At 46.4% G+C, this 25991-nt stretch overlaps 1 protein-coding gene across 1 annotated transcript in view; it reads left to right on the forward strand.

The window, feature by feature from the left end:
- Window positions 1-25991, forward strand: part of CKAP5 (cytoskeleton associated protein 5) — a 98581-nt gene that overhangs the window by 36024 nt on the left and 36566 nt on the right. Inside the window, exons 10-20 of the mRNA XM_065402314.1 lie at window positions 3705-3794; window positions 3921-4085; window positions 4651-4779; window positions 5658-5840; window positions 7117-7230; window positions 8676-8786; window positions 9868-9960; window positions 17350-17535; window positions 17790-17884; window positions 21415-21472; window positions 21559-21684. Of these exons, the coding sequence (XP_065258386.1) occupies window positions 3705-3794; window positions 3921-4085; window positions 4651-4779; window positions 5658-5840; window positions 7117-7230; window positions 8676-8786; window positions 9868-9960; window positions 17350-17535; window positions 17790-17884; window positions 21415-21472; window positions 21559-21684 (1350 nt within the window). The remainder of the gene's footprint in view (window positions 1-3704; window positions 3795-3920; window positions 4086-4650; window positions 4780-5657; window positions 5841-7116; window positions 7231-8675; window positions 8787-9867; window positions 9961-17349; window positions 17536-17789; window positions 17885-21414; window positions 21473-21558; window positions 21685-25991) is intronic.

A 25991-nucleotide genomic window follows, 5' to 3' on the forward strand; every position in this document is an offset into this window, starting at 1 on the left:
ATCATCCATCAAAGTACACCTTGTTGCCATCTCAGCATTCCACCCGGGAGAGTTGGGGTGCTCCATATTCACCAACCTTATGGTGGGCCGTTTCTTTAAGGGCATGGAATGGCTATATCCACAGTCCTGCCCACCGGTACCAGCTTGGGATCTCAACCCAGTCCTAGCGAGACTAATGGGAGCCCCATTCGAGCCACTGGCTACATGTTCCCTTCTGTATCTCTTGTGGAAGGTGGCCTTTCTGTTTGCCATCACATTGGCCAGGAGGGTGTCGGAGTTGAAAGCGTTAACCTCTGAACCCCGCCGAGCGCCCTCGCCCCCCCCCCCCAAACACACACACAGTCTTCCACAAGGACAAGGTACAGCTCAGGCCACACCCAGCCTTCCTGCCCAAGGTGGTATCCCAATTCAACATTGGCCAGGACACTTTTCTACTGGTTTTCTATCCCAAGCCACATGCTAATACACAGGAGCAGAGGCTTAATTCACTAGATGTGCGGAGAGCGCTAGCATTCTACATTGAGAGCACACAGCCTTTCAGGAAGTCGAACCAGCTTTTGTAGTAGTGGCAGACGGGATGAAGGGGCTTCCAGTCTCCTCACAACACATTTCTTCCTGGATGAAGACTACGGACTGCATCTGTACCAAGGTCGCTAAGGTCCCAGCCCCAGCTGTTACGGCACACTTAACAAGAGCTCAAGCCTCGACCACCACTTTCCTGGCCCAGGTGCCCATCCAGGAGATCTGCAGAGCGGCAACCTGGTCCTCAGTGCATATGTTTGGCACCCATTATGCCATCACCCAGCATGCTAGAGACGACGCAGCTTTTGGCAGAGCGGTGCTCCAGTCAGTGATTCCTTAACTCCGACCCCACCCCCGTGGGAGAGCTTGGGAGTCACCTGATTGGAATTGACGTGAACAGTCACTTGAAGAAAAGACAGTTACAAGAAGGGGAGTAACTCTTGTTCTTCAAGATGTGGTGTTCACGTCCATTCCAATACCCACTCTCCTTCCCCTCTGTTGGGGTAGCCGGCAAAAAGGAACTGAAGGGGTGTCGGGTCAGCAGGGTCATATATTGAGCGCCATGAGGTCGCCAACCTGACAGGAGCTGCTAAGGGGAAAAGTTTCCAATGACTGTGCACACGGCGCGCACACACCTGATTGGAATGGAGGTGAACAACATATCTCGGTGAACAACACATCTCGAAGAACAACAGTTACAAGAAGGTGAGTAACAGTCTTTCATCTGCATATTGCTGGTGCTTGAGTCTGTCTTCTGACTACTTCGCTTAGTAGTTTGCATGTAGATGTTGAATGGGATTGGAGAGAGAATTGATCTTTTTGGGACTCCACAAATGAGTGGTCTGGCGGTGGAAATGCAGTTTCCCATCACCACTCTTCAAATGTGTCCCTCCAGGAATGTCTCAAAGCATTTTAGTGCATTACCATGCCGCTTCTTTCAGGTGAGGTGGAAATATTTTTATGGCCAACAATATCAAATGCTGCTGAGGTCCAGAAAATGAATGTCTGTCCTCTAGCCAGTGACAGCAGATCATCCGTCAGTGCTACTGAAGTGGTTTCAGTTTCGTGTCTTGTCCTGAATCCAGACTCTGCTGGATAGAATATTAGAATTTAGAATATTAGCTTCAATTAGTTGAACTTGAACTCAGCCTTAGACTAGCTTGTCTAAGAGCTTGCTGAGTAATGGGAGGCTTGATGCTGGCTAGTAGTTGGCTAAAATCAACACATGGGCAAGTTTCTTCAGTGCTGGCCAGACTATTGCTTGTTTGAAGAAGGAGGGGACGATTCCTTCCCTGAATGACATGTTGGCTATTTCAGCCAGGAGTGGTATCAATTGCTCATGACTTTTTCACAAGCCAGGAAGGGCATGGGTCAAGACTCTTTAGATTGTCCAGCACTTCTTGCCGAGTTAATGTATTGAACTCCAGGAATGCAAGCAGGGCTGTAGATTGGTAGGTATAAGTGGGTCAGATCCAGATATTTTGGGAAGTCTTCCGGAATGTGCATAATCTTTTCAGCCAAATAGGATGACAGTTCTTCACAGCATTTAACCAGCATCAGAACTGAGCACCATCGGCACTTAGGATTGAAGTAGTTTATTGCCTTGTATAGCTCCTTTGGGTGGTATTTAGTAGCTTTAGTGGAGGCTGATAGGAGCATTATCAGGCGGATGTATTCCAGGCCAAAAGAGGTTTGGAGGGATTAATTGTTTTATCCTGTTTATATCAATCAGTGTTCGGTGCTGGTGCTTGAGTTTCTATCTCTTCTATTCATTTGATGCTGAGTTTCAGAAAACCAAGTGGGTCAGTATGGGTGATAGGAGGAAGGGGCCTTAAGGATACCAGTGTGTTGATGTTCCAAGCTAATATACAGGGTTTTACCAGGTCTTCAATTCCTTGTCTTGAGTGCAGCTATCCTGTCATATACCTTGGAATTTGTTGGAATCAGTGAGTCTTTGTGGTCAAATTGGGATCATAAGTCTTGTTACCTGGAAGCTGACAGATCCCTGACTGTTATCTTAATGATGTGGTGGTCTGTTCAAGACAATGGCTGGTTTGTGATGATCTTGATACTGATGAGGCTGAAGATGAGGTTCAGGGTCTGTGGGTTGGCCTGGAGATGACCTGTAAGATCCCTAGGAAGGTGAGTGAAGAGATGGGTTTCTGAGCTTTTGCATCTGCAGTCTTTCAATAGGCACATTGAAATCTCCTAATTTTTTGTTTTGCTTCGTGCTGGCTGCTTCCAGCTCATGCTAAGGCAATAGTCCCATGCAGTGTATAGGTATTAAATGTCTGGAATCTAGTTTCTTACATCGGCTGTGCTGATTATTTGTATAGTTCCTCCCCTTTTGGACTGATAGGTGGAATGGGCCATAGAATGATCAGAGTGGAGGAACAAGTTTTATGGGTAGAAAAATGCCATAGGAAAAACAGATCTGTTGGATACCTTTTAGCAACTGTAACCTGGTTGAATCGAGGGAATGTGTGGTGCTGGAGCAGTGTGTTCCTAAAGTAGTTGTAGGTATGCTGTAATCATGGTGGCATAACAATGGAAATAATGACAATATGTACTGATGAGTCCAGCAAAAATGGGAGGCATTAATGGTATCAGGCATCCATTTCCTTGACACAAACTTTCTGGTATCATGATGTCCTTAATGCTCTTACCTGCTTGGGGGAAGAGATGGAGTGGAGAGAAGAGGGGTGATAAGTACTTATTTATAGGCTGAATTACAACTGTAAAGTGGCTTTCTGGCCAACAGGTGGCAGCAAAAGCTGGAAGAGCAGGACTGGGGCTCAGGGCTCCTTCCTCAGAGGGCAGAGCCCTTAGGCAGCCTTCTTCCTGGTGGTGGCTCTTTTGCTGGAGGGAGGTGTTAGGAGAAGTGTCTCAGCCTCTCTGACATTTAGAAACAAACCGGAGATTTTTCTAAAATGGTCATAAATGAGTGAAGTCCAGTGCCCTGCTGTTTCGGGTGGTGATAATGGTGGCATATAGGGCCAGCAGGAGCTGGTTCCTTACCATTGCTATGTCCCTGTGGCAGGGGCGAGGGAGGCGAGTTGAGGAATCCTTAACTATGTGCATACACTGATGAATCATGAGGGTGCGAAGTGTCACATTGGGGAGGGTTTTTGTTTTTTCTGCAATTAGGCAATTGAAGTATTGTGTGTCCTTTTTAAAAACAGGTGGTCCCAACTATCCTGGAGAAGTTTAAAGAGAAGAAGCCTCAGGTCGTGCAGGCCCTGCAGGAAGCCATAGATGCAATCTTCCTTACGGTAAGGACAAGTGTTATAAACTCTCTCAGTACTGTGCTACTGAGAATTGATCATGCCGGTTGTTTGAGAAGACTCTTCTCCTATCCCTCTTCTGAAGCTAACCACCTCACATGTTAAACCTTTTAGACTACATTGCAGAACATAAGTGAGGATATTTTGGCTGTGATGGATAACAAAAACCCAACAATCAAGCAACAGACATCCCTATTCATTGCAAGAAGTTTTCGTCACTGTATACCTTCTACCCTGCCAAAGAGCCTGCTAAAACCCTTCTGTGCTGCTCTTCTTAAGGTAAAACAGGATGGATTGATATTTCTGTAGGAAGCAGTGTGTTTTGATGGAAGCATTGGATTGGGTGAGAAGCCTTTCTGATAGGATGTACCATGTAGTGAAGCTTTGCATATTCTGGTGCAGCAAGTAGAATAACTGGGAGGGTTGGGTGACAACTATCCTGCAGCAATGGAGGCTAGTTACCTTTATTCCAGTGGAATAATGTTCTTTGGTCCTGTTTAGTTTCCTGAATGGAAAAGACTCTTCCCTATGGTACAGATGGAGTTTTAGGACAAAGAGTGGAAATCACTGACTTAGGAGAGACTCCCAGTGACTAGGCGTGCTTGTGACATTGTATAAGTTTTTTTCACTGAACTAAACTTCTACCACTCTGTCATAAAATGAAATCGGAGGGGAGCAATAGCTTTAAGATAACTAGTCGCCAGTGGACTAGACTAATACCTCCTCCCTTCATACAATCCACTCTTCACCACAAGTATTTCCAGTAAAAATAGGGCATTGCTATTATAATTTATAATAGTACTTAGTACTCACCTTGTTCTTTACAAATGAATCCTCTCAACAGCATATCAATGACTCTGCCCCTGAAGTTAGAGATGCTGCATTTGAAGCTCTAGGCACAGCTCTGAAGGTGGCTGGAGAGAAAGCTGTGAACCCTTTCCTAGCAGATGTGGACAAACTCAAACTTGATCGGGTGAGCTTATGGATTTGGACAGAATGCTGTATATGTAGTGGCTAGTGAAGTGCTTTCATACCTCTGCAGTGTCCTAGTGTGTTGGTGGGTAACAAACTTCTTAAAACCCATGTAGGGAATAATCCATCTCTAAGGTGTATTATCTCAGGCTTAATGTGGACTAGTATTTAAAAGTGTGATGTTCACTCCCCCCTCCCCCCACCTGCCAGCTGTAACTTGGTCAGTTTAGGATTGTTGAAGGCACTGACTTCTAAAACTTGTTAGTTAGTGTACATTAGCTAACATCGCACCTTAAATCCTGATCTAGATACGAGGCCTCTATTATTGGTTTGGAAGTTGTGGAGTCTGTAACAGAAATCTATCTTATGTCCTTTCTGCCAGGTGGCATTTGGGACTCTGCCATCTGGTTTGTGACCCTAGTTAAGCTTCAAATCCTGCATAACACTATGTATGGACTTGTCCCTTCAGGGTGAGGTATTCACCTATGTACAGATGCTGACAGGCTTGTTAAATAAGCTTTAAACTATATAGTCAGTCATTCAGTAATACCTGCTCTAAAGACTGACTTTGCTTTTAACCTCCTTATAAGGTCTTCCTTTCTATATACACATCTTCCACTTGCATTAATGGGAGTTGTATGCACACATTAAGAAACTGTACTGTGTGGACTAGAAGTTCAAATTGATGCCATTGTCCTTTTAACGTTGCTAAGTGCTGCTTAAATAGCATTAGCTTTTTGGCAGTAAAACAAGTTGTATGATTTTCATGTAGCTCCTGGAGCTGTAGTGGCTCAGAGCTGGCTCTGGATTGGTGGCTTTGACTGGTTAGATGCTGCAGCTGTACTTAAATGGCTTTGGTCTCTTAACATTGTTCCTTAGATTAAAGAGTGTGCTGAAAAGGTGGAGCTGGCTTATGGTAAGAACACAGGTGGAGCAGCTGATAAAAAGGAATGCAGACCTGCTGCTGGAAAGACCCCAGTTCTTTCAGGGGCTGCTGGGGACAAGGATACAAAAGACACTTCAGCCAAATCAGGACCTTTGAAAAAGGCTCCTGCTGCCAAGGTAAGTGGAATATAGACAGTCTGCCTCGCACATGATGGCCTGAGATAGTTACTGCTTGAAAACCCAAAGTTGGCCTATTAAATTTCTTCCAGTTGCAGCCCTCTGCAAATCTAATCTACAAGTTAATCAGAACAAATCTTTTCTTCTGTTCCTGTTCTACCTCTTGTTCAGGAGTAGGTGGTATGCAGTAACAGGCTTTAAAAGAATGCATCCTGTACTCTTTCAGAAAGCAATCTGGTGTGGAATTGAGAATTCCACCATTTTTCATCTGTCCACTAAATGATTTCGTGCTTGTTTTAATGCCAAGTCCTGATGATGTGATACTGCAGATAGCCCAATTAATACTTTCAAAGGGTTCTGTAAGCAATAATGCAACTGGGCATGCCAGTGTAATACTAACACATCGCTGAAGAGAGAACACACTCAATGACAATATGTTGGTCTTGCAATAAATATGCTCTGGAGTGTTATATCTTCCTGATTATCAAATGTGTAAACCACCAGTCTGGATAAAAAAACTGATCATTACATTTTAAAAAGCTTTAAGCAATACATGGTTGTCTTAGCACCCTTCAGTTCCCTTTGCTTGGTCAAACAGTTGTTGAGGAATGCAGAAGTGAATATTTAAATTGATCAGGGGTCTCAAAACACCTGTTTAGTTCTGTAGTGAAAAACTAATTTTATTTTTCCAGACTGCCAGCCACACTTTATGCCTAACTGCAACCTCAAAGGAAATTGATTTGATTAACTTATTGTTCTAGAACCCTTTTCAAACATTAATCCTTCTATTTCCACTGCCTTTAACTTCTCACTATTATTTGACCCAACTCCTGAAGTTTACTGTCCTGGAAATATGACGTCTGATTGAGCTAGCCTGTTCATTGTTATCACCCTGCCTGTTGCACACTGCTACTGTTTGTCCAATTACATTGTTACTGAAGACGTAAGTCTCCTTATTGCAGGGGTAGTCAGTACGCAGACTTTTTGGGCCAAATCCAGATGGCCAGACACTTTTGAACGGACCACAAAATCTTTTTGTTTACTTAGTACTATCATGGTTCTTGCAGTGTGAAAAATGTTTCTCCAGAGTCTGGGCCTTGACTATACCTTTACCAAGAAATTGGGCCTTGACAAAAAATAGAGTACACCGGCCTTAATGTATCCTTGGAAGTAGAGTATGGAATGTTGGAAAGCAAGACCCTTTGATTTTAAGTATTGATTTTGAACTCTGGTGAATTAAGAGCTTGATTCTTGCTAACTCTTGTTTCCTCCTTAGTCCGGGGGCCCTCCCAAGAAAGGCAAGCCAGCTGCAGCTGCTGGTGCAGGAGGTGCTGGAACTAAAGGCAAGAAAGGATCTGAGACCAAAGAGATATTTGAACCTGAACTCTCGGTAGGTACTGTACTATATTCTGAAATGCAAAGTGCAATGCAGTATCATGTAAGCCGTGCTAGTTGGGCTATTCTCTTGATTTTGTAGACTTAATGGCCCTGAAGTTGGGATTGAAACACCTGAAGCAGGGGAAAGCAATGGGTTTAAACTGGGACAGTGTGTGAAGAACTGTACATAACTGTTAATCTTGAATTGTGAAGCCTCTAATAAACACACAATCAGGTTATTTTCTGTACAATCCATTATTCAAATATTAGTGGGGACTTTTATGAACTTGACTGTGGCCTAAGTGAGAGTCCTTTTGCCTCTCAGCTGAACTGAGCTGTTGGGAGGAGTGGGGAGGCTGAGATGTAATTTCTGTGGAATTACCAGGTGTGTAACTAAATTCTATTGTCTGGAGTTAAAAGCCTTGGAAACCTAAGAGTATCCTGGAGCTTGACTCTGAAACCTAGACTGAAATACCCTAGATAGTTCAGTGATTTGCTCAGGCCTACCTATTGAAAACCTAATCTGCTCCTGGGCTATTCAGATTAAATTGCAAAAGTCTCAAACTCTTTCTGAAGTGCTTCAGACTGAGATGTATAGTTTGTAGCAGTAGTTATGTTCTGATGAAGGACAAGAAAAAGTTAGAAACCCGCAAGGAAGCTGTCTGTGTGCTGAGCAGCAATAAAAAGAAAGTTATTGTGTTTGAACTCCTTGGTGTAGCCTTCATGCTCTAGATTTGTGTGGAGAGTCCTAAAAATGAGAATTTTCCTAGTCATTTGATGCTACTGGTGTAAAAATTGAACGTCTGACAGGCTGTCAAATATGCAGCCCTTGAGGGACATGCAGATGAAGAACCTAGTGGGAGTGAATGAATGATATAAGCTCCCTCCTTGTGGATAATGCACTAAAATAAACTTGCGAAGTGCTACTCATCCCCTCTCCTAGAATGGACATGTAAAATGTCTTCTCTACACTCTCTTCTCCCCCCCTCCCCCTTTTTATCAGTCCTCCTGCTGATTGACTTTGTGCCTCCCTGACTAAATATTCATAATATTTGCAAAGCTGCACTAAAATTTGCTTAACTCTAAAACTAAGAGAAGACAGCACAAGATTACGCTTTGCTCTTCTCCCAGTATGTCTGATTAACTTTTTCTGGTCGCTATGCTTAGATTGATCTCCTCTATCACAATGCACTGGTATCCTTTTTCATAATTTAAATGCCTCCTGAATACCACTTTCACAAGGCCTATAAGCTGTAATCCACATTAGTCATCTCAACTAATGAAAATATTGTTCCTCCTCTCGATCTCCCGTGTGGATCTACTAATTGGTCTCCTACATTGCAAGTTCCTTGAGGCATGGTTATCTCTATGCCCTCCTGCACTTTAATAATCAGATTACTGACTGGTATACAAGAGAGCATGCAGTAAAGTGTTAACCTTGTTGTATTCTGTCTGCAGATAGAAGTGTGTGAAGAGAGAGCTTCAGCTGTCCTCCCAGCCTCTTGCATACAGCAGTTAGATAGTGGTAATTGGAAGGAGAGACTTGCCTGCATGGAGGAGTTTCAGAAGGTAAGTACTGTGCAACGGATAGTAAGAGGATGACTTTTTTTTTTTAGAAGGAAGCATGAAAAACTGGAATTAATGACTTTCTGCTGCCATTTAGTCTCAACCTGTTACTCTGACTACTGCAAATGTCTGCCACAATCTACCAACATCCCTGCTGGCTCCACACTAGGCAGCAATTAAAATACAAAATGCTGGCTGGCAAACTTCTAGTTTCAAATGCCAGCTGATTGCATCCTATTACATCAGCCTTTACAGCTGGGAATATGAGGGATCTCCATTGTCTCCCCTGGAAGGACACAAATGAAGCATTATGAGTTAGACACTGCTCTATTTAGTGTGGAGCTGGCTTTCTTCCCTAAAGCATCTCTACCATGTGATGCTTTTGGACTGAGTCTTACTTTAAAAGGCAGCTACTGCACATCTGCAAATATTTCGTATCCTATTGCAACTGCTATTGAGCTTCAGTATTTGGCATAAAAACAGGCTTAAGTGTAGTGGCATATCCCTTTTACCACAAAGGGCTGCACTTCATAGTCCGATGGGGTCTGGAGCAGCATCTAGCCTCTAAGCAATCATTAAGCATTCACGTTTTCACTAGGATGCAACTTCCCCTCTTGGAATGGATTAAAGAGCAGCTTTAAAAGCTACAAAGTAGACACTTAAGTCCAAGATGTCTAGACTCCATCCTTATGAGGAGTTGTCTGGTGCAACCTCTGTTGAAACGGTACTGGGTATGTGATGCAGCTCTCAATAGTTACTGGGTTTTTTTTTTAGAGGATGCTGTTATTTGTCCAAGACAATATTGCCATTTAAAAAAACTTGTTGGGCATGGCTGCTCATATGTTTGGAGTGTTGTATGGGCGCACGTTAAATAAAATGAAGGAAATAAATACAAATGCATTAAAAAGAGCTCTTGTCTAAAGGACATAACAGCTCATAGGCTCCCCTTGGTGTAAAATGAAATCCAGACTAGTCCTGTTATCTTGCAGAGAAGCCTAAATTGCAAATCTCACTCCCAATAGTTTCCTTGGATTTTATTTTGCATGTTTTGGACCTAATGGTTAATTTGATTTTGACCCTTTAGGCCGTAGAACTGATGGAGAGAAGTGAAATGCCTTGCCAAGCTCTGGTGAGGATGCTGGCCAAGAAACCTGGGTGGAAGGAAACCAACTTTCAGGTAGACCACTATCTTTTCCTATATATAATTGATTGCAGTCTCTTGCTACAACAATAGTCTGTTACTCCATTGTACACCCTCTTACCTGCTAAAAGAAATGCAGATCTTAAGCTATAAAAACGCAACTGCTGGTGGCCGGTTACTTCATTGCTTAGTCAATAAATACAAACTGAGCATGTCAGTTTCTGCTTTAGGATTCTTAGTAGGGCACTTCATTCCAAGTAACTTGTTTTTCTTCATGCCTTTGTAATAGGGGAACAATCTAAAGGAATTCATGTTTAGAGACCACCTTTAAAGAAATACTGTTAGCTTCATTTAGGCCTGAACTTGGGCTTTTGTAGAAAATATTTTTGATACCCAATATAAATTTTCAGTTGATTTCAGTTAAAATGTTCTGGGGATTTTAACATAGCTATAGCATAATGCTCCTATATCAGATAAAACAGTGGTTGAAGGCGCAAGAGTTTTTGGTGTAAGCAGTGATAGAAGCACTTCAGTTTTAAAAGTAGTTCTAGAAGTCCTTTTGTCCATCCATTCTTGGGTAAAATATGAACAGCTGTATTTTTGTGGCTTTGTCAGCAAGAGAAGAAAATTGAGTTCTTCTTCGAGTGCTTGTTCATGTCCATTTCATATTAGGTGTGTATGCTCGCCACATGCACTGGTGCCAGAAGTTTTTCCCTCAGCAGTATCCGTGGGGGACCGGCTCTGGTGCCCTCTGGAGCGGCACCCGCATGGCACGTTATAAGGGGCGCCACCAGCTCTCCCCACCCTCAGTTCCTTCTTGCTGCCAATGACAGTGCTGGAACGTCTGTTGCTTCGGCTAGCATTGATTCCTTCTCTGTTCTTGCGAACTTTGAAATTCTGTAAAATAGTTATACATAGTAGTTTGCTTAGTTACCCTTAGTTACCCTTACTAACACGGCTGCTACTCTGAAACTTACCCTTAGTAGTAGTTCTCAAACTCTGTTAGTCCCGAATGGGACCCGGTCGGGGCATGCCCCAGTCCCCAGGCTTTAAGCCTTGCAATGGCTGCAAACGGCCTATGCCCGTCAGCAATCCACACACCAGCTGCCTAAGGTGCTTAAGTGAGGGGCATGTAAGTGACAAGTGCCATATCTGCAAGTCCTTCAAACCTAGGATGAAGGAGCTCAGTATATCTAAGAGTGTTCCTAATGGAGTCGGCACTGGCGCAGTGGTCCAACTCTGCACCGAGCACTGTGGCCTCTGTGCGCAGGGCTCCCCTGGCGCTGTCCACGAGCCAGCACCGGTCTCCCTCCACGGCTCCGGTCAAGAAGCCAAAAAAGACTGAGGAGAAGCTCTCCTACCTCCTAGAAAGGAGAGGGTGGGGGTGAGCCAAGACCCGTGTCGGGCAGCTCAACATCCCCCTTGGGAAGTTGGGCCCCAGCTCAAGTCGAGTGGTGCAGCCCATCCTATGTCTTGACTGTGACTCCGGATAGTAGTGTGGCCCTGGCCAGCTTCAGGTGACGTCGACGCCCAAAGCCCTTCAAGCAGCTCAAGAGATCCTGATGCTCCCGGCGCTGCCCTTCACCAGCTCCTGTGGTACCCCAGTCTTGGGGAAAACCTGTGGGATCTATGCATGTATCCCCATCTCAGCATTCCCCATCGAGAGGGACGTCCCTCCAATGTTCACCTACCCACAGCTGTCCTGCCTCAGGACGGGAGAGGCAGGCTCAGCGGAGCCCTCTTTGGTCCCCGCACTGGGGGCACCGATTGAGAGACTCAAGGCGTACCTCGCTGGTAGATTGGCACAGACCCTCTAAGGCACGCACCACCTGGCAAGTGCTCCAGGACCAGCTCCAACCATCTTCAAGGGCCCAGAGCCAATCCCAGGACTGATCGGGTACCGGAGATCGCTGGTCCATCATCTGTCTCCAAAAGGAAGGTCGCCTTACTCAGGATGATCCTCCCGGCAACTGGCTTGTAGTAGCTCCTGGTCTCATTCGACATCCCAGTACCGGTCGAGTAGTGTGAGGCAGATCCTCTGAATGTTGTCAGTCCCCGAGAGCCCTACCAAGACAGTCTCGCTTGGACAGGTCGGCTTCGGGATGCAGCAACTGGCACCAGTCAGACAAGAGCCACCGCTCAGCCCCATCCTGGTCGCCCGGGACCAACCGCTTCATTGGTAGCTCCAGCTGATTGCGGGACAAGCCCCAGTACCGATGGTGCCAACTACATTATCAGCACCAAAACCTGTCCCATTGCCCCAAGTGCAGTGTCCGGCGCCATGGTATCTGTGGAACCCTTGGGGGCTCACCCAGCCTTTCCAGGCTGCTTACTCTGTGTCGGGAGCCTCGGAGAGGCCAGCGGCCTCAGTATCCCATCCCCCTCTGGTGCTGGAGACTTCAGGGGGTAAGACCCCGCAGGTCCAGGAGGACCCAGGGGAGCAAGTTGCTGGGCCACCAATGGACATGGGGGTTCCCGTGGCACTGGCATCAGCATTGTCTGGCGACAACGAGGACATCACGGGACCCCCCTCGCCCAGTTCCTCAGGATGATGCCAAGGCGCATCAGGAACTTCTGAAGAGGATTGCTTCTAACCTGGGGCTTCAGGTGGAGGATTTGGAAGAGCTCTTGGACTCTGATGTTATCGGCTCCTGCCAGGGTGGCTCTACCCCTTCATAAAGGGGTTTCTAAGATCACTAATGCCCTGTGGCAGACCCCCTCTTCCCTGACCCCTATCTCTAAAAGAGCCAAATGCAAGTAGTTTGTGACAAAGGGCATGAGTACTTGTACTCCCACCCCCAATTCCCTTGTGGTCGAGGCAGTTAACCACAAGGAGAGGCAGGGACAACCTGGGCCCACCCCCAAAAATGAAGTCTCAAGGAGGCTGGATCTTTTCAGATGAAAGGTTTATTCATCTTCCAGCCTTCAGTTGAGAGTGGCCAATTTCCAAGCCCTCCTTGGCTGATATGATTTCAATATGTGGCAAGCCATGGCCAAGTTCGAAGGGTCGCTCCCCAAGGCTTCCAAGAAGGAGTTCTGAGCGATCCTCAATGAGGGCACGACCGCAGCCATAGTGGCCCTCCAGGCGGCGTCAGACGCTGCAGATGCTGCTGCCCACGCCATGGTTTCCGCTATCTCCATGCGGTGAGCCTCTTGGCTGCTCCTCTCTGGATGCCCACCGGAGCCCAGCAGTCAATGCGGAACTTGCCCTTCAATGGGCAGGCCCTATTAGCGGAGCAGACAGACAGCAAATTGCATGGCCTCAAGGACTCCCGCACCACCCTAAAAATGTTGGGTTTCTACGCCCCGGCGCATAAGCAGTTCAAACCACAGCAGTCGCAGGGCCAGGGGAGTCAGCCTTGGCAGGACCAGCCCCCATAAATGAGCCAAGGGTTACAAGCGCTGCCTGAGCCACCCGCCTCTACCCTCTGCCCAGTCAGGCTCGACCTTTAAAGCAGGGGGCCAAACGGTCGTTTTGAGGGTGTGCCTGAGGGCTACCTACCAGATTATTTACTGGATCCATCCTTCCCTGTGTTCTCCAACTGCCTTTCCCTCTTCCTGCCTGGATGGCTATAACCTCTGACCAGTGGGTCCTCAGTACAGGGAAACTGGGTTATATCCTACAGTTCCTTTCTACCCCCCCCCCCCCCTTCTCCCACCTTTCCCGTCCCTTTTCAGGGACCCCTCTCATGAGCGTCTCCGCACGCAGGAGGTAAAGGGATTACTACCAGTAGGTGCTGTGGAAGAAGTTCCTCGTGAGTACATGAACAAGGGGTTCTGTTCCTGGTACTTTTAATCCCAAAGGCCAAGTGCGGTCTACGGCCCATCCTGGACCTGCGAGACCTGAACAAGTACTTAAAGAAATTAAAGTTCTGCATGGTTTTCCTGGCTTCTATTATCCCTTCCCTGGATCCGGAGACTGGTATGCTGCCCTTGACTTGGACTCATACTTCCACATAGCTATCTTTCAAGGACACAGACACTTCCTCCAGTTTACAGTGGGGGGGCCCCCACCACTACCGGTTTACAGTCCTCCTGTTCGGCCTGGTGATAGCACAGAAAGTGTTTACCAAGTGCATGTCGGTGGTAGTGGCTTACTTCAGGCACTGGGGTATTCAGAGCTACCCATACCTTAACGACTGGCTCGTTAAGGGCAGCTCTAGGTTTCAAGTACAAAGGGATATTGCAGTGCTTCAGGCCACATGCTGCTCTCTGGGCCTGCTGGGAAATGACAAAGTCAATGTTGGTGCTGAGAATAGAGTTCAGCCAGGGCGTTCCTGCTGCTGGAAAGGGTCCAGATGTTGCCGAACATCATCGCGGAAGTCTCCATGTTCCCTCTGACTATAGCCAGGGTCTGTCTGTGCTTCCTGGGTCACATGGCAGCATGCACTTACGTGGTCTGCTATGCCAGGCTCCGGATGCGGCCCCTGCAACAATGGCTAGGGACGGTCTATTCCCAGTCCAGAGACCCCCCTGGAAAAGATCGTTACCATTCCCCAGGCGATACTTACCTCGCTGCAATGGTGGACCATCCGCAAGACAGTCCTGGAGAGGGGTCTGTTCGGCAACCCCCCTCACTCCATTGGTGTTGAATGCCTTGGACCTTGGCTGGGATGTGGATCTCTGCTACCTCCATACACAGGGGATGTGGTCCCAAGAGGAGGCGAAGTTGCACATAAACGTCAAAGAGCTCCGAGCAGTTCTGACGGACAACACAGCCGCTATGTTCTACATCAACAGCAAGGGGGAAGCGAGCTCATAGACTTTGTCAAGAGGCACTCCGTCTACAGGACTTCTGCATCAGCCATGAAATCCACCTGGAAGCTTGTCACCTTCCTGGTGTCAAGAATACGCTGGTGGACCAGCTCAGCAGGGACTTCTCCTCTCATCATGAGTGGTCGCTCCATCCAGCCTGCATGATCTTCCAAAGGTGGGGAACTCCCCAAGTGGCCTGTTCGCTACCAGACAGAACATGAAATGCCCCTGGTTTTGCTCTTGGCAAGGTCTGAGCAAGGGCTCCCTCTCTGATGCCTTCCTGTCATGGTCAGGGAGCCTGATGTGCACGTTCCCTCAGATTCTACTAATTGGCAGGGTCCTGGCAAAGATTGAGAGACAAAGCACAGGTTATCGTGATCGCCCTGGCATGGCCTCGCCAACATTGGTTCGGCATGCTCATGAGCTTGTCAGCACCCACTCCCTGAACCCCTGCCCAACCTCCCGGACCTGCTGCCACAGGACCATGGCCGGCTCCTACACCCCAACCTCGAGTCCCTCCATCTCTCAGCGTGGATGCTGCATGGCTGAACCCGGAGGAACAGACTTGTTCGGAAGGAATCCAACAGGTCCTCCTGGGGAATAGGAAGCCCTCAACCAGGCTGACTTACCTCGCCAAGTGGACGGGGTTTTTCCGCTGGGGGTCTGAGCGTGGCATCTCTCCCTCAGGTTCTTCGATACAGGCTGTCCTGGACTACCTGCTCATTTGAGGAACCAGGGCCTGGCATTCTCTTCCATTAGAGTGCATCTAGCGGCCATCTCCGCTTTTCACTCACCGATCCAAGGACAAATGGTGTTTTCCCATGGCATAACTGTCAGATTCTTGAGAGGGCTCGAGAGACTCTTCCCGCAGGTACGGACGCCTGTCCCGCAGTGGGATCTTAACTTGGTTCTCTCTAGGCTCATGGCCCACCCTTTGAGCCGCTGGGTTCCTGCTCCCTTTCCCACCTGTCATGGAAGGTCGCGTTTCTGGTGGTGGTGACGTCTGCAAGACGGGTCTCTGAAATTTAAGCCTTGACCTTAGAACCTCTGAACACGGTCTTCTACAAAGATAAAGTTCAGTTACGGCCCCACCCGGCCTTCCTACTTAAGGTGGTCTCCACCTTCCATATCAATCAGGACATCTTCCTCCCGGTGTTCTGTCCCAAACTGCACCAGACCAGTGAGGAGAGGCATCTTCATGCCCTGGACATCTGGAGGGCTTGGTCCGTTCTAAGTAGAAAGCCAAAGCCTTTCTGAAAATCGACTCAACTCTTCATCGCTATAGCGGATAGGATGAAGGGTCACCCAGTGTCCTCGCAGAGGATTTTCAATTGGATTACCTTGCGCATAAGGACCTGTTACGACCTGGTGGGGGTTCCACCGCCACTGGTTGTCAGAGCCCACTCGACGAGAGCGCAGGCATCTTCAGCTGCCTTCCTGGTATACATCCCTGTCCAGGACATCTGTAGAGCTGCAATGTGGTTCTCTGTTCACATGTTTACCACTCATTATGCCATCACTCAGCAGGCCAGGCACGATGATGGGTTCGGCGGAGTTGTGTTGCAATCTACACGACCATGAACTCCTATTCTACCTTTTCCGTAACTGGTGTTCTTTGAGATGTGTTGCTCATGTCCATTCCACAACCCACCCTTCTTTCCCCACGGTCAGAGTTTCCGGCAAGAAGGAACTGAGGGTGGGGGGAGCCGGCTATGCCCCTTGTACCATGGCATGTGAGCACCGCTCCGGAGGGTGCCAGAGCCAGTCACCTATGGATATTGCTGAGGGAAAAACTTTGGCACTGTGCATGTGGCGAGCACATATACTTAATATGGAATGGACATGCGCAACATATCTCGAACACCAGTTACGGAAAAGGTAACTGTCTTTTTCGCCTGTATAACAATGAGATGATCCATGTAACTTGAAAATATTGCTTGAAGGATGCATGTGGATTTTAAGTAGTGGTGTTCCATGAAAAGAAGCCTGTAGAACACTCTAGAAGATCCCCACACTTCTGTTTGATCTGTATTTTCTCATCTCTAAGATCAGTTTTGAAGTTTGAATATCAGTTTTAATGATGGAGCACCTTTCTTCACAACACTGGCATGGCTAAATTTTAAAGCATTTAACAGTGAAACCCAGGACTTGCAGTAAATTATGCTTTCTTATAAATTTGAATAAGACGTGCCAGTCCAGTAGGTAGGGCACCAGACTGGAAGTCAGCAGACATGTTGCTGCTATTGACTTGTGGTATGACTGCTGGTAAGTTACAGCCTCTCTGTACATTTCTATCTGTATCCTTCTTTGTAAAGCACTTTTAAATATATTGATGAAAATTGTTAACTTGTTCCAGAAAGTGAATCTGACTGTCTTCCTGTCCAAGCTAAGTGATTTACAAAATCTTAATATGGTGGGTTGTAAGATTTTAAAACACTTCCAGTGTTACTGTGAGATGTTGCTCTAGTAGTTACTAGTGTCCTGCTAGTTATTACTCCATAGTATCTGTAAACCTATTCTTTATTCTATTTCTACTGGGGTCTTCTGAGATTTTGTTTGACAGGACTTCAGGCTAATCTGAGCTGCATTGTGGTCCAGGCTAGAGCATATAGCAGCACACAAGTCTATTTACTTTCCTAGTATTATGGCTGTCCTGTTTGTCCCTCCCAGGTAATGCAAATGAAGCTTCATATAGTTGCCCTGATTGCTCAGAAGGGGAACTTTTCCAAAACATCAGCCCAAATTGTGCTGGATGGTCTCGTGGACAAGATTGGTGATGTGAAATGTGGGAGTAACGCAAAAGAAGCAATGACAGCAATAGCAGAAGCATGTCTGTTGCCATGGACTGCTGAACAGGTCAGTGAGGAATGAATGGAGATTACCTCTGGCTGTCTAGTGTAGCTCATAACTGTCTCTTCTTCAGATATATACCTTATTGCAACCACTCTCTCCTTACAGTAGAGCATTAATTCTGTTGTGCATATATCCCTATCCATCTCGGTTTAACAGCACTGCAAAGTCTTAGCAGGTGCCACCACTCTTCTGTTATGAGGGTGTTCCATCTGATCCATCAGTGACAATAAAGATTTCAATTTTCCTTTCTATTCCAGGTTATGTCCATGGCTTTCTCTCAAAAGAATCCTAAAAACCAGTCGGAAACCCTGAACTGGCTTTCGAATGCAATTAAAGAGTTTGGCTTTTCTGGGTAAGTCTTAGGATAAGGTATTGAATAGAAAAATTGGGATGTAAGTTTTCATTGTAGGAAAAACTGAGATTCTGCTTCTCCACAGAACGCAGTGTGGATCTATACTGTTATTTAGACTCATAGACTTTAAGGTCAGAAGGGACCAATATGGTCATCTAGTCTGACCTCCCGCATGATGCAGGCCACAAAAGCTGACCCACCCACTTTCCCTTGAAGTCTTTAAATTAAGTCGCAGAGAATCCTCCAGCCTGCGACCCCTGCCCTATGCTGCGGAGGAAGGCGAAAAACCTCCAGGGCCTCTGCCAATCTACCCTGGAGGAAAATTCCTTCCCGACCCCAAATATGGCGATCAGTAGAACCCCGAGCATACAGGCAAGATTCTACAGCCGGACCCTCATTTTACCAGCGACCGCACGTTAATGCTTAATTGACTAAAATCACGTTATCCCATCAAACCATTCCCTCCATAAACTTATCTTGCCTAATCTTGAAGCCAGAGAGGTCTTTCGCCCCCACCGTTTCCCTCGGAAGGCTGTTCCAAAATTTCACCCCTCTGACGGTTAGAAACCTTCGTCTAATTTCAAGCCTAAACTTCCCCACAGCCAGTTTATATCCATTTGTTCTCGTGTCCACATTACTACTGAGCTGAAATAATTCCTCTCCCTCCTTGGTATTTATCCCTTTGATATATTTAAAGAGAGCAATCATATCCCCCCTCAGCCTTCTTTTGGTTAGGCTAAACAAACCGAGCTCCTCGAGTCTCCTTTCATAGGAAAGGTTTTCCATTCCTCGGATCGTCCTAGTGGCCCTTCTCTGTACCCGTTCCAGTTTGAGTTCATCCTTTTTAAACATAGGAGACCAGAACTGCACACAGTACTCCAAATGAGGTCTCACCAGCGCCTTGTATAACGGAAGCAGCACCTCCTTGTCCCTACTAGAAATACCTCGCCTAACGCATCCCAAGATCGCATTAGCTTTTTTCACAGCCACGTCACATTGCCGACTCAGTCATCCTGCGATCAACCAGGACTCAGAGGTCCTTCTCCTCCTCCGTCACTTCCAACCGATGCGTCCCCAGCTTATAACTAAAATTCTTGTTAGTCATCCCTAAATGCATCACCTTACACTTCTCACTATTAAATCTCATCCTATTATTACTACTCCAATTTACAAGGTCATCCAAGTCTCCCTGCAGAATATCCTGATCCTTCTCCGAATTGGCAATACCTCCCAACTTTGTGTCATCCGCAAACTTTATCAGCCCACTCCTACATTCGGTTCCGAGGTCAGTAATGAATAGATTAAATAAAATCGGACCCAAAACCGAACCTTGAGGAACCCCACTGGTGACCTCCCTCCAACCTGACAGTTCACCTTTCAGTACTACCCGCTGCAGTCTCCCCTTTAACCAGTTCTTTATCCACCTCTGGATTTTCATATCGATCCCCATCTTTTCCAATTTAACCAATAATTCCTCATGCGGCACAGTATCAAACGCTTTACTAAAATCGAGGTATATTAGATCCACCACATTTCCTTTATCTAGAAGGTCTGTTACTTTCTCAAAGAAGGAGATCAGGTTGGTTTGGCACGATCTGCCTTTCGTAAACCCATGTTGTAATTTGTCCCAATTGCCATTCACCTCAAGGTCCTTAACTACTTTCTCCTTCAAAATTTTTTCCAAGACCTTGCATATTACAGAAGTTAAACTAACAGGCCTGTAGTTACCCGGGTCACTTCTTTTCCCCTTCTTGAAAATAGGAACCACATTAGCTATTTTCCAGTCCAACGGTACCACCCCCGAGTTTACAGATTCATTAAAAATTATCGCTAAGGGGCTTGCAATTTCTCGCGCCAGTTCCTTCAATATTCTAGGATGAAGATCATCCGGTCCGCCCGATTTAGTCCCATTTAGCTGGTCAAGTTTGGCTTCCACGTCTGATACTGTAATGTCAATCGCCCCTCCTTTATTCCCCTCTGTCCTGCTCCCTCTATTCCTAAGCCCTTCATTAGCCTTATTAAAGACCGATGCAAAATATTCATTTAGATATTGTGCCATGCCTAGATTATCCTTAATCTCCACCCCATCTACATTCTTCAGCGGTCCCACTTCCTCTTTCTTTGTTTTCTTCCTATTTATATGGCTATAAAACCTCTTACTATTGGATTTAATTCCCCTCGCGAGGTCCCAGCCCAGACGCCTCATCCCCAGCTCCACCCCAGAGCCTGCCCCCACCCCCCCATTCCCTGCCTCAGCCCGGACCCCCAACTAGAGCCAACCAATCTTTATGTGCAGAGTTGCTAAGACTCTGGAACTGGTGTTTTTCCCAGTGAATAAGCATATCAGCAATCGGTCTACCAGTCCTTCAGAATACAGTTGCAAATTCCCTGAGCAGATGCTTTTGGCAAGATCACGAATGGGATCTGAATGACTGTCTTTTTCAGTATGTGCCAGACCCGGGATCTGCCATGAGTAGATCTCTTCGCCACCCCGAACAACTCCAAATGTCACCTGTTTTTGCTCCAAGGGAGGTTACAGCTTCAGTTTTCTTGGAGATGCTCTGATACTTCCATGGCCTCAGGCCCTGCTTTATGCTTATCCACTGAACCACTATATACTTGGAGGGGAAGTTACTTACAGAAACTAGAGTTCTTAATGTTTTTGTTCCTATGGGTGCTCCACCTCCCACCTTCCTTTCCTTCTGCTGTGAAGTCTCTGGCTTCATGGCTGTGAAGGAACTGAGCGGCGACAAGCCTGCTCCTGCCTATATCCCCTCGTTTGGAATACGAGGTGCTGTTCTGCGCAGGCCTGTGAGCACTACTTTACAATCTCTGATCAAGAGTGTACGAGCATATGCACGTCCTACAGTGGAGCACCTGTATGGACAAAAAGATGTTGAACTCACATTACTGTAAGGTAAGTAACTTCTCCTTTACCTACACTGGCTGTGGTTCTTCCATATGTTGTCAGTGTGGAGCCCATGTCCCCACTTTTCAGAGTCCTTCGGTACCATGAGCTTCAAATTCTGAAGGAACTTAAGGGGGGGTCACAGCCACTCTGTCGTTTGTGCTCTCACACAGGATCACACGGAGGTCCATGGACCATTGCTATTCAAAAAATGTTGTCTTCTGTATATGGGGAATGTGTGCACCTACAGTGGAATCCATACTGAAAACATCTAGAAGAACCATATTGCAATATATGTAACTGGTTTTTATTCATGGACTAGCTTTTTAGGCAATAAAAGGGCTGCCTTCATATTTATAGTAATCTGGTCTTGGGCAGTATTTCACTGAAAAAGATTATACAACTTTGGAAAGAGCTTTCTGTTAACTCTCACTACCTTTAGGTTTATCTACAAATATAAATGTCTGATGCTTTGGGGAGTTTTGTTGGTAGTTAAATTAACTTTTAACCTGTTAGACTGTATCTTCCATAACTAATTGTAGCTGCCTTGTCTCTTACTGATGCCTCCTGCATGTTGCCCTGTGGGCTATCTTGATTTCATGATATTCATATTCTCTCTTAGGTTGAATGTTAAGGCTTTCATCAGCAATGTAAAGACAGCTCTTGCTGCCACTAACCCAGTGAGTAAATGTAAATTAATTCTGAAACTTCAACACTGTCTGTTTACTTTGAAGTCTATTAAGTGCTTTCTGTTCTATTTTGGCAGGCTGTAAGGACTGCTGCTATTACCTTGTTGGGTGTCATGTATCTCTATGTGGGACCCCCTTTGCGAATGTTCTTTGAGGATGAGAAGCCAGCTCTTCTCTCTCAGATAGATGCAGAATTTGAAAAGGTAAGACCTCTGCAAGCTTTAGTTCTCTTAGTAAATAGCTGGAAGTGCTAACTTCAATATAGTGCCATTTGCACTGGGTTTAGAACGCTAAGTAGGCTGGCTCTTTACTGGTATTTCTGGATGACTGATTAGTAGTGTGCGAGACCACCACACTTTGGAGGGCATGTAGCCACACAAGTGGGGGGTCTTGGCTGTTTTGGCTTTGAATAAGGATTCGCTCTTCTTTAAGTGATGGTCCTTACGTGTAGCCTGCATGTGGGATGCACATGCGCACCATGTGGCTGAGTGCATAATTTCTTGCAGGCAGTGTCTGGCTGTAGCTGTCCTTGTGCTCCCACCCAAGGGAAAAAAGGGTGGTTCAGGCCAACTCCTCTCCAGTTCCTTTTTGTCGCCTCATGATCTGAGTTAGAATCTTTGGTGTCCTCAGCTCCTTTTTTAGTGTCATTCCTTTAAGAATTGTGTATAGTTGGTTTTAGTAGTAGTTATACCATAGTATAGCATAGATAGTTGGGGGGAATTTTTTCCCAGCCCCAGGGATTTTCCTCTGATAAGTCTGGGATTAATGCCAGGATCCCAGGATTCAAAAGCTGTTTTCCTGCCTTTGTTTCTCTTCTGTGAGTGAGGAACATCAATGCTGGCTCTATTGGGAGAGGCTCACATTTCTGCCAAGTACAGCATCTGCTGCTCTTTTTGCTCTTGAGGGCTGGGTACCGAGACTCAGAAAATACCTTATGGAGAAGGCAATGAAGTCCCAATCAGATCTAGGCTGGGGGACTACCCCTTTACATCAACCTTTTCAAGTGGGTAGCACCCCTCTGAGCATGAGCTCAGGAATGGAGGCTAAGTCTGTTAAGCATAAGAGAAGGATTCACAAGAGAGTATGGAGCACTCTCATGGACATAAGGACAAGTCTTCTGTCTCCCTATCATAAAAAGAAAGCATCCCTCCACAACCCCCTCAGTCATGAGAGCTAACACGAGCTCTAAGGTCTTAAGCCAGACTAAATCTTCTCAGAAAGAGGAAGGCTCACAAATGTATGGATCCAACAGTTCTGACACTGGCTCTGGTGGTGGAGACATGGGGTTAGCTCCTTGTGCTTTTATCCACTTTGGCAACTGAGGTGGTATCGATAGCTAAACAGCCCCAGAGAGATCAGACAACCACGGTGACCAGCTCCACCAGTGGACTCTCCTTGTACTCTGGAACAGTTAGGGACATATGTCTCCCTGGAAGATGTCTTTGCTCTCCCCTATCGGCATCAACTGTTCCTATCAGGTCCGTCAACATTCCAGGATGTTACGCTGAAGGAGGAGTCTATCACTAGGAGATAGTTGTTACCCAATTCCACCTGCCAGCTTTGAATTGCAGCCATCGGTCCCACCAGTGACCAGGGATCCGGCCTTCTATTCTGGTGAGTCAGAGACTCCACAGGTGTCTGAGAGATGGCCCCGAACAGAAGCCCTAGGAGGTCAGGGTTCCAACCTTCAACCAGACATGATTGGCCATGGGACAGGTGGTACTCCATGCCATCCTCCTCCAGTGAATCCATCTTACTGGCAATATTAGGAGCCCTACCCTGGACACCCAGGATCAGTGCATTAGTCCTACTTGCCATTGTCTGGCCGTATGCAACCAGTTCTGTCTGAGTATTTGGAGGAGGAAGGCGAGCTGGATCTTACGATGACGAGATTGCTCCCAGAACAGTAACTGGTCAGGTGGTCACTCCATATTCTCAGTCTCCACCGGATGACTAAACTATACCAAGAGTTTATGTATAAGGTAGTGGCAGAGCTACAGATCCAGCTGGAAGAAGTTCAAGAGTCTCAGCACAGCTTTCTAGACATTCTGCAGCTCTCCAGTCCCAGTAGAGTGGCTTTCCCTATCAATGAGGACATCATGAACCCAACAAGGGCAGTTTCGTACAACCCTGCTTCTTGTGCTCCCACCCCTAAAAGGGCCAAGTATCGCTACTTTGTCCCATCCAAGGGAGGAGTTCTTGGTGGCCAGGCAGCTACAGAACAATCCAAGCAACAGCACCCAAAGGCTGCTTCCTCTGATAAGGGTACGCAAGACTTGACCTTCTGGGAAGAAAGATCTTCTCTTTCACCTCCCTCCAGGTCAGTGTATCTAATTGTCAGGCCCTCTTGGCCAAATATGATTATATCAATTATGCTAGATCTCTAGAGTTTAAGGACAAGGTCCAGGAGGAGGATAGAGCCCGCTTTCAGGCCTTACTGGATGAGGGGGAAATTGGTGGCCAAAACTTCACTTTAAGTCACGGTGGACGTGGCAGATAGAGGGGTATGGTTATGGCCGTTGTCATGAGGAGAGACTTGTTGCAATCCTCAGGTTTCCCTAGAAAGGTGCAAGTATGATTGCACAGGAAAACAGATGAGTGTCTCCACCCCCTCAAAGACTTGAGAACAACACTTTATTTGCTGGGCATCTATACCTCTGCTCCCAAGACTAAGCATCATAGACAGGGATATGGGGCAAGACCATCTCCGCCGCCCTTTTATCATCAACATCCTCAGGACTCACCATATAAGAAACAGAGGTGTATAGACCCAGGAACCCAGCCTCTGAAACATCCACTATTACTTTGTAATGTAACCCCCAGGCAAAGAGGTTCTTCTGTTGGGACTGTCGAGACCCGCCTCCCCTTATTGATGCCTTACCCAATTTATCAAAAACTGGAGGGCCCTAACTACAGACAAATTGGTATTCGAGGTTATCCAGGGTGGCTATCTGATAACTTGACAACACCTTCCCGGTTCCTCTTCAGGGGCCACTCACAAGGAGGGTTTAAGACAGGAGGTGAACTCCCCGCCCCTCAAGGGAGCCATAGAAAATGTTACACCTCAACACCACAAGAAGAGGGTCTATTCTCTTTACTTCTTGATCCCCAAGTAAAATGGAGGATGGAGACCAATTTTTGATCTGTCAGTTAAACAAGTTTATCCAAAAACTAAAATTCTGCATGATATCCTTGGCATCAATAATTCCCTTATTGGAGGAGAGCACATGGTTCGCGGCTCTTAACATGGTCTCAAGTTGCAGTGGGAGAGGTTTAGGTTGGATATTAGGAAAAACTTTTTCACTAGGAGGGTGGTGAAGCACTGGAATGGGTTACCTAGGGAAGTGGTGGAATCTCCTTCCTTAGCGGTTTTTAAGGTCAGGCTTGACAAAGCCCTGGTTGGGATGATTTAGTTGGGGATTGGTCCTGCTTTGAGCAGGGGGTTGGACTAGATGACCTCCTGAGGTCCCTTCCAATCCTGATATTCTATGAGATGCGTTTTTCTTCTAGATATTCATCCAGTCCACAAGAAGTTCCTCAGGTTCCTCTTTGGCCAAGACCATTTCTATCCAGAGTCTTACCTTTTGGTCTGGCCTCAGTACCCAGGGTGTTTACAAAAGTTTTTTCAATAGTAGCTGCTTGGATGAGAAGAGAAGGATTTACAGTCTTCCCATACTTTGACAACTGGCTTTTCACAGGGAACTGCTACGACAAGGTCGACAGAGCAACCCATATTCTGCTCAGCCTTTTACCTTCCTTAGGTGTCGGTGTCAATCATGAAAAATCCATGTTGATCTCCACAAGGTGCATAGACTTTGTACAGGGACATTAGACTCTACTACAGGAAGAGCATAATCTATCCCTCAAAAGGTTTCAGGCCACGAGCGTTGTCATAGACCAGGTCACTGTCAGATACAGGACATTAGTCAGAACTTGCCTTTCTGTCCTTGGCAACATGGCTTCATGCACACTACACCATTTGCCAAGCCATATCTATGATGCCTACAAGCCTGATTTCTCAGTGTACTCACCAGAGAAGGGCACCATAAATGAAAAGGTCACAATTCTGCCCAGGTATTAGGCTTTCTTGTCTGGCGGACAAAACTGGAGACGGGTTGGGTAGGTAGCCCTTTCCACACACCAAACACCCAAGGCAAACCAATGCCTGCCTATTGAATTGGGGGGGGTGATCATATGGCACAGGGTCATCTGAAATGCCCAGAAGTGCCAGAATGCACATCAACTTACTAGAACTCAAGATGGTCTCTTGGGCCTGCAGTGCCTTCCTCCCATTCATCCAATCCAAAGAGGTTTGTATAATGTCACACACTAACAGTATTTTATATAAAGAAGTAAAGGAAAACAAGTTCCTTTCTGTGCATAGAGGCAGTTACCCTCTGGATTTGTTGCATCAAACATCACAACACTATCAGCAACACACTTACCAGGGGCACAAAATTCCCTAGCAGACGGCCTGAGCAGACACAGATCACAAATGGGAGGTTCAAGA

This window comes from Emys orbicularis, chromosome 4 (assembly GCF_028017835.1).
Source record: "Emys orbicularis isolate rEmyOrb1 chromosome 4, rEmyOrb1.hap1, whole genome shotgun sequence".
NCBI classification, from domain to species: domain Eukaryota; kingdom Metazoa; phylum Chordata; order Testudines; family Emydidae; genus Emys; species Emys orbicularis.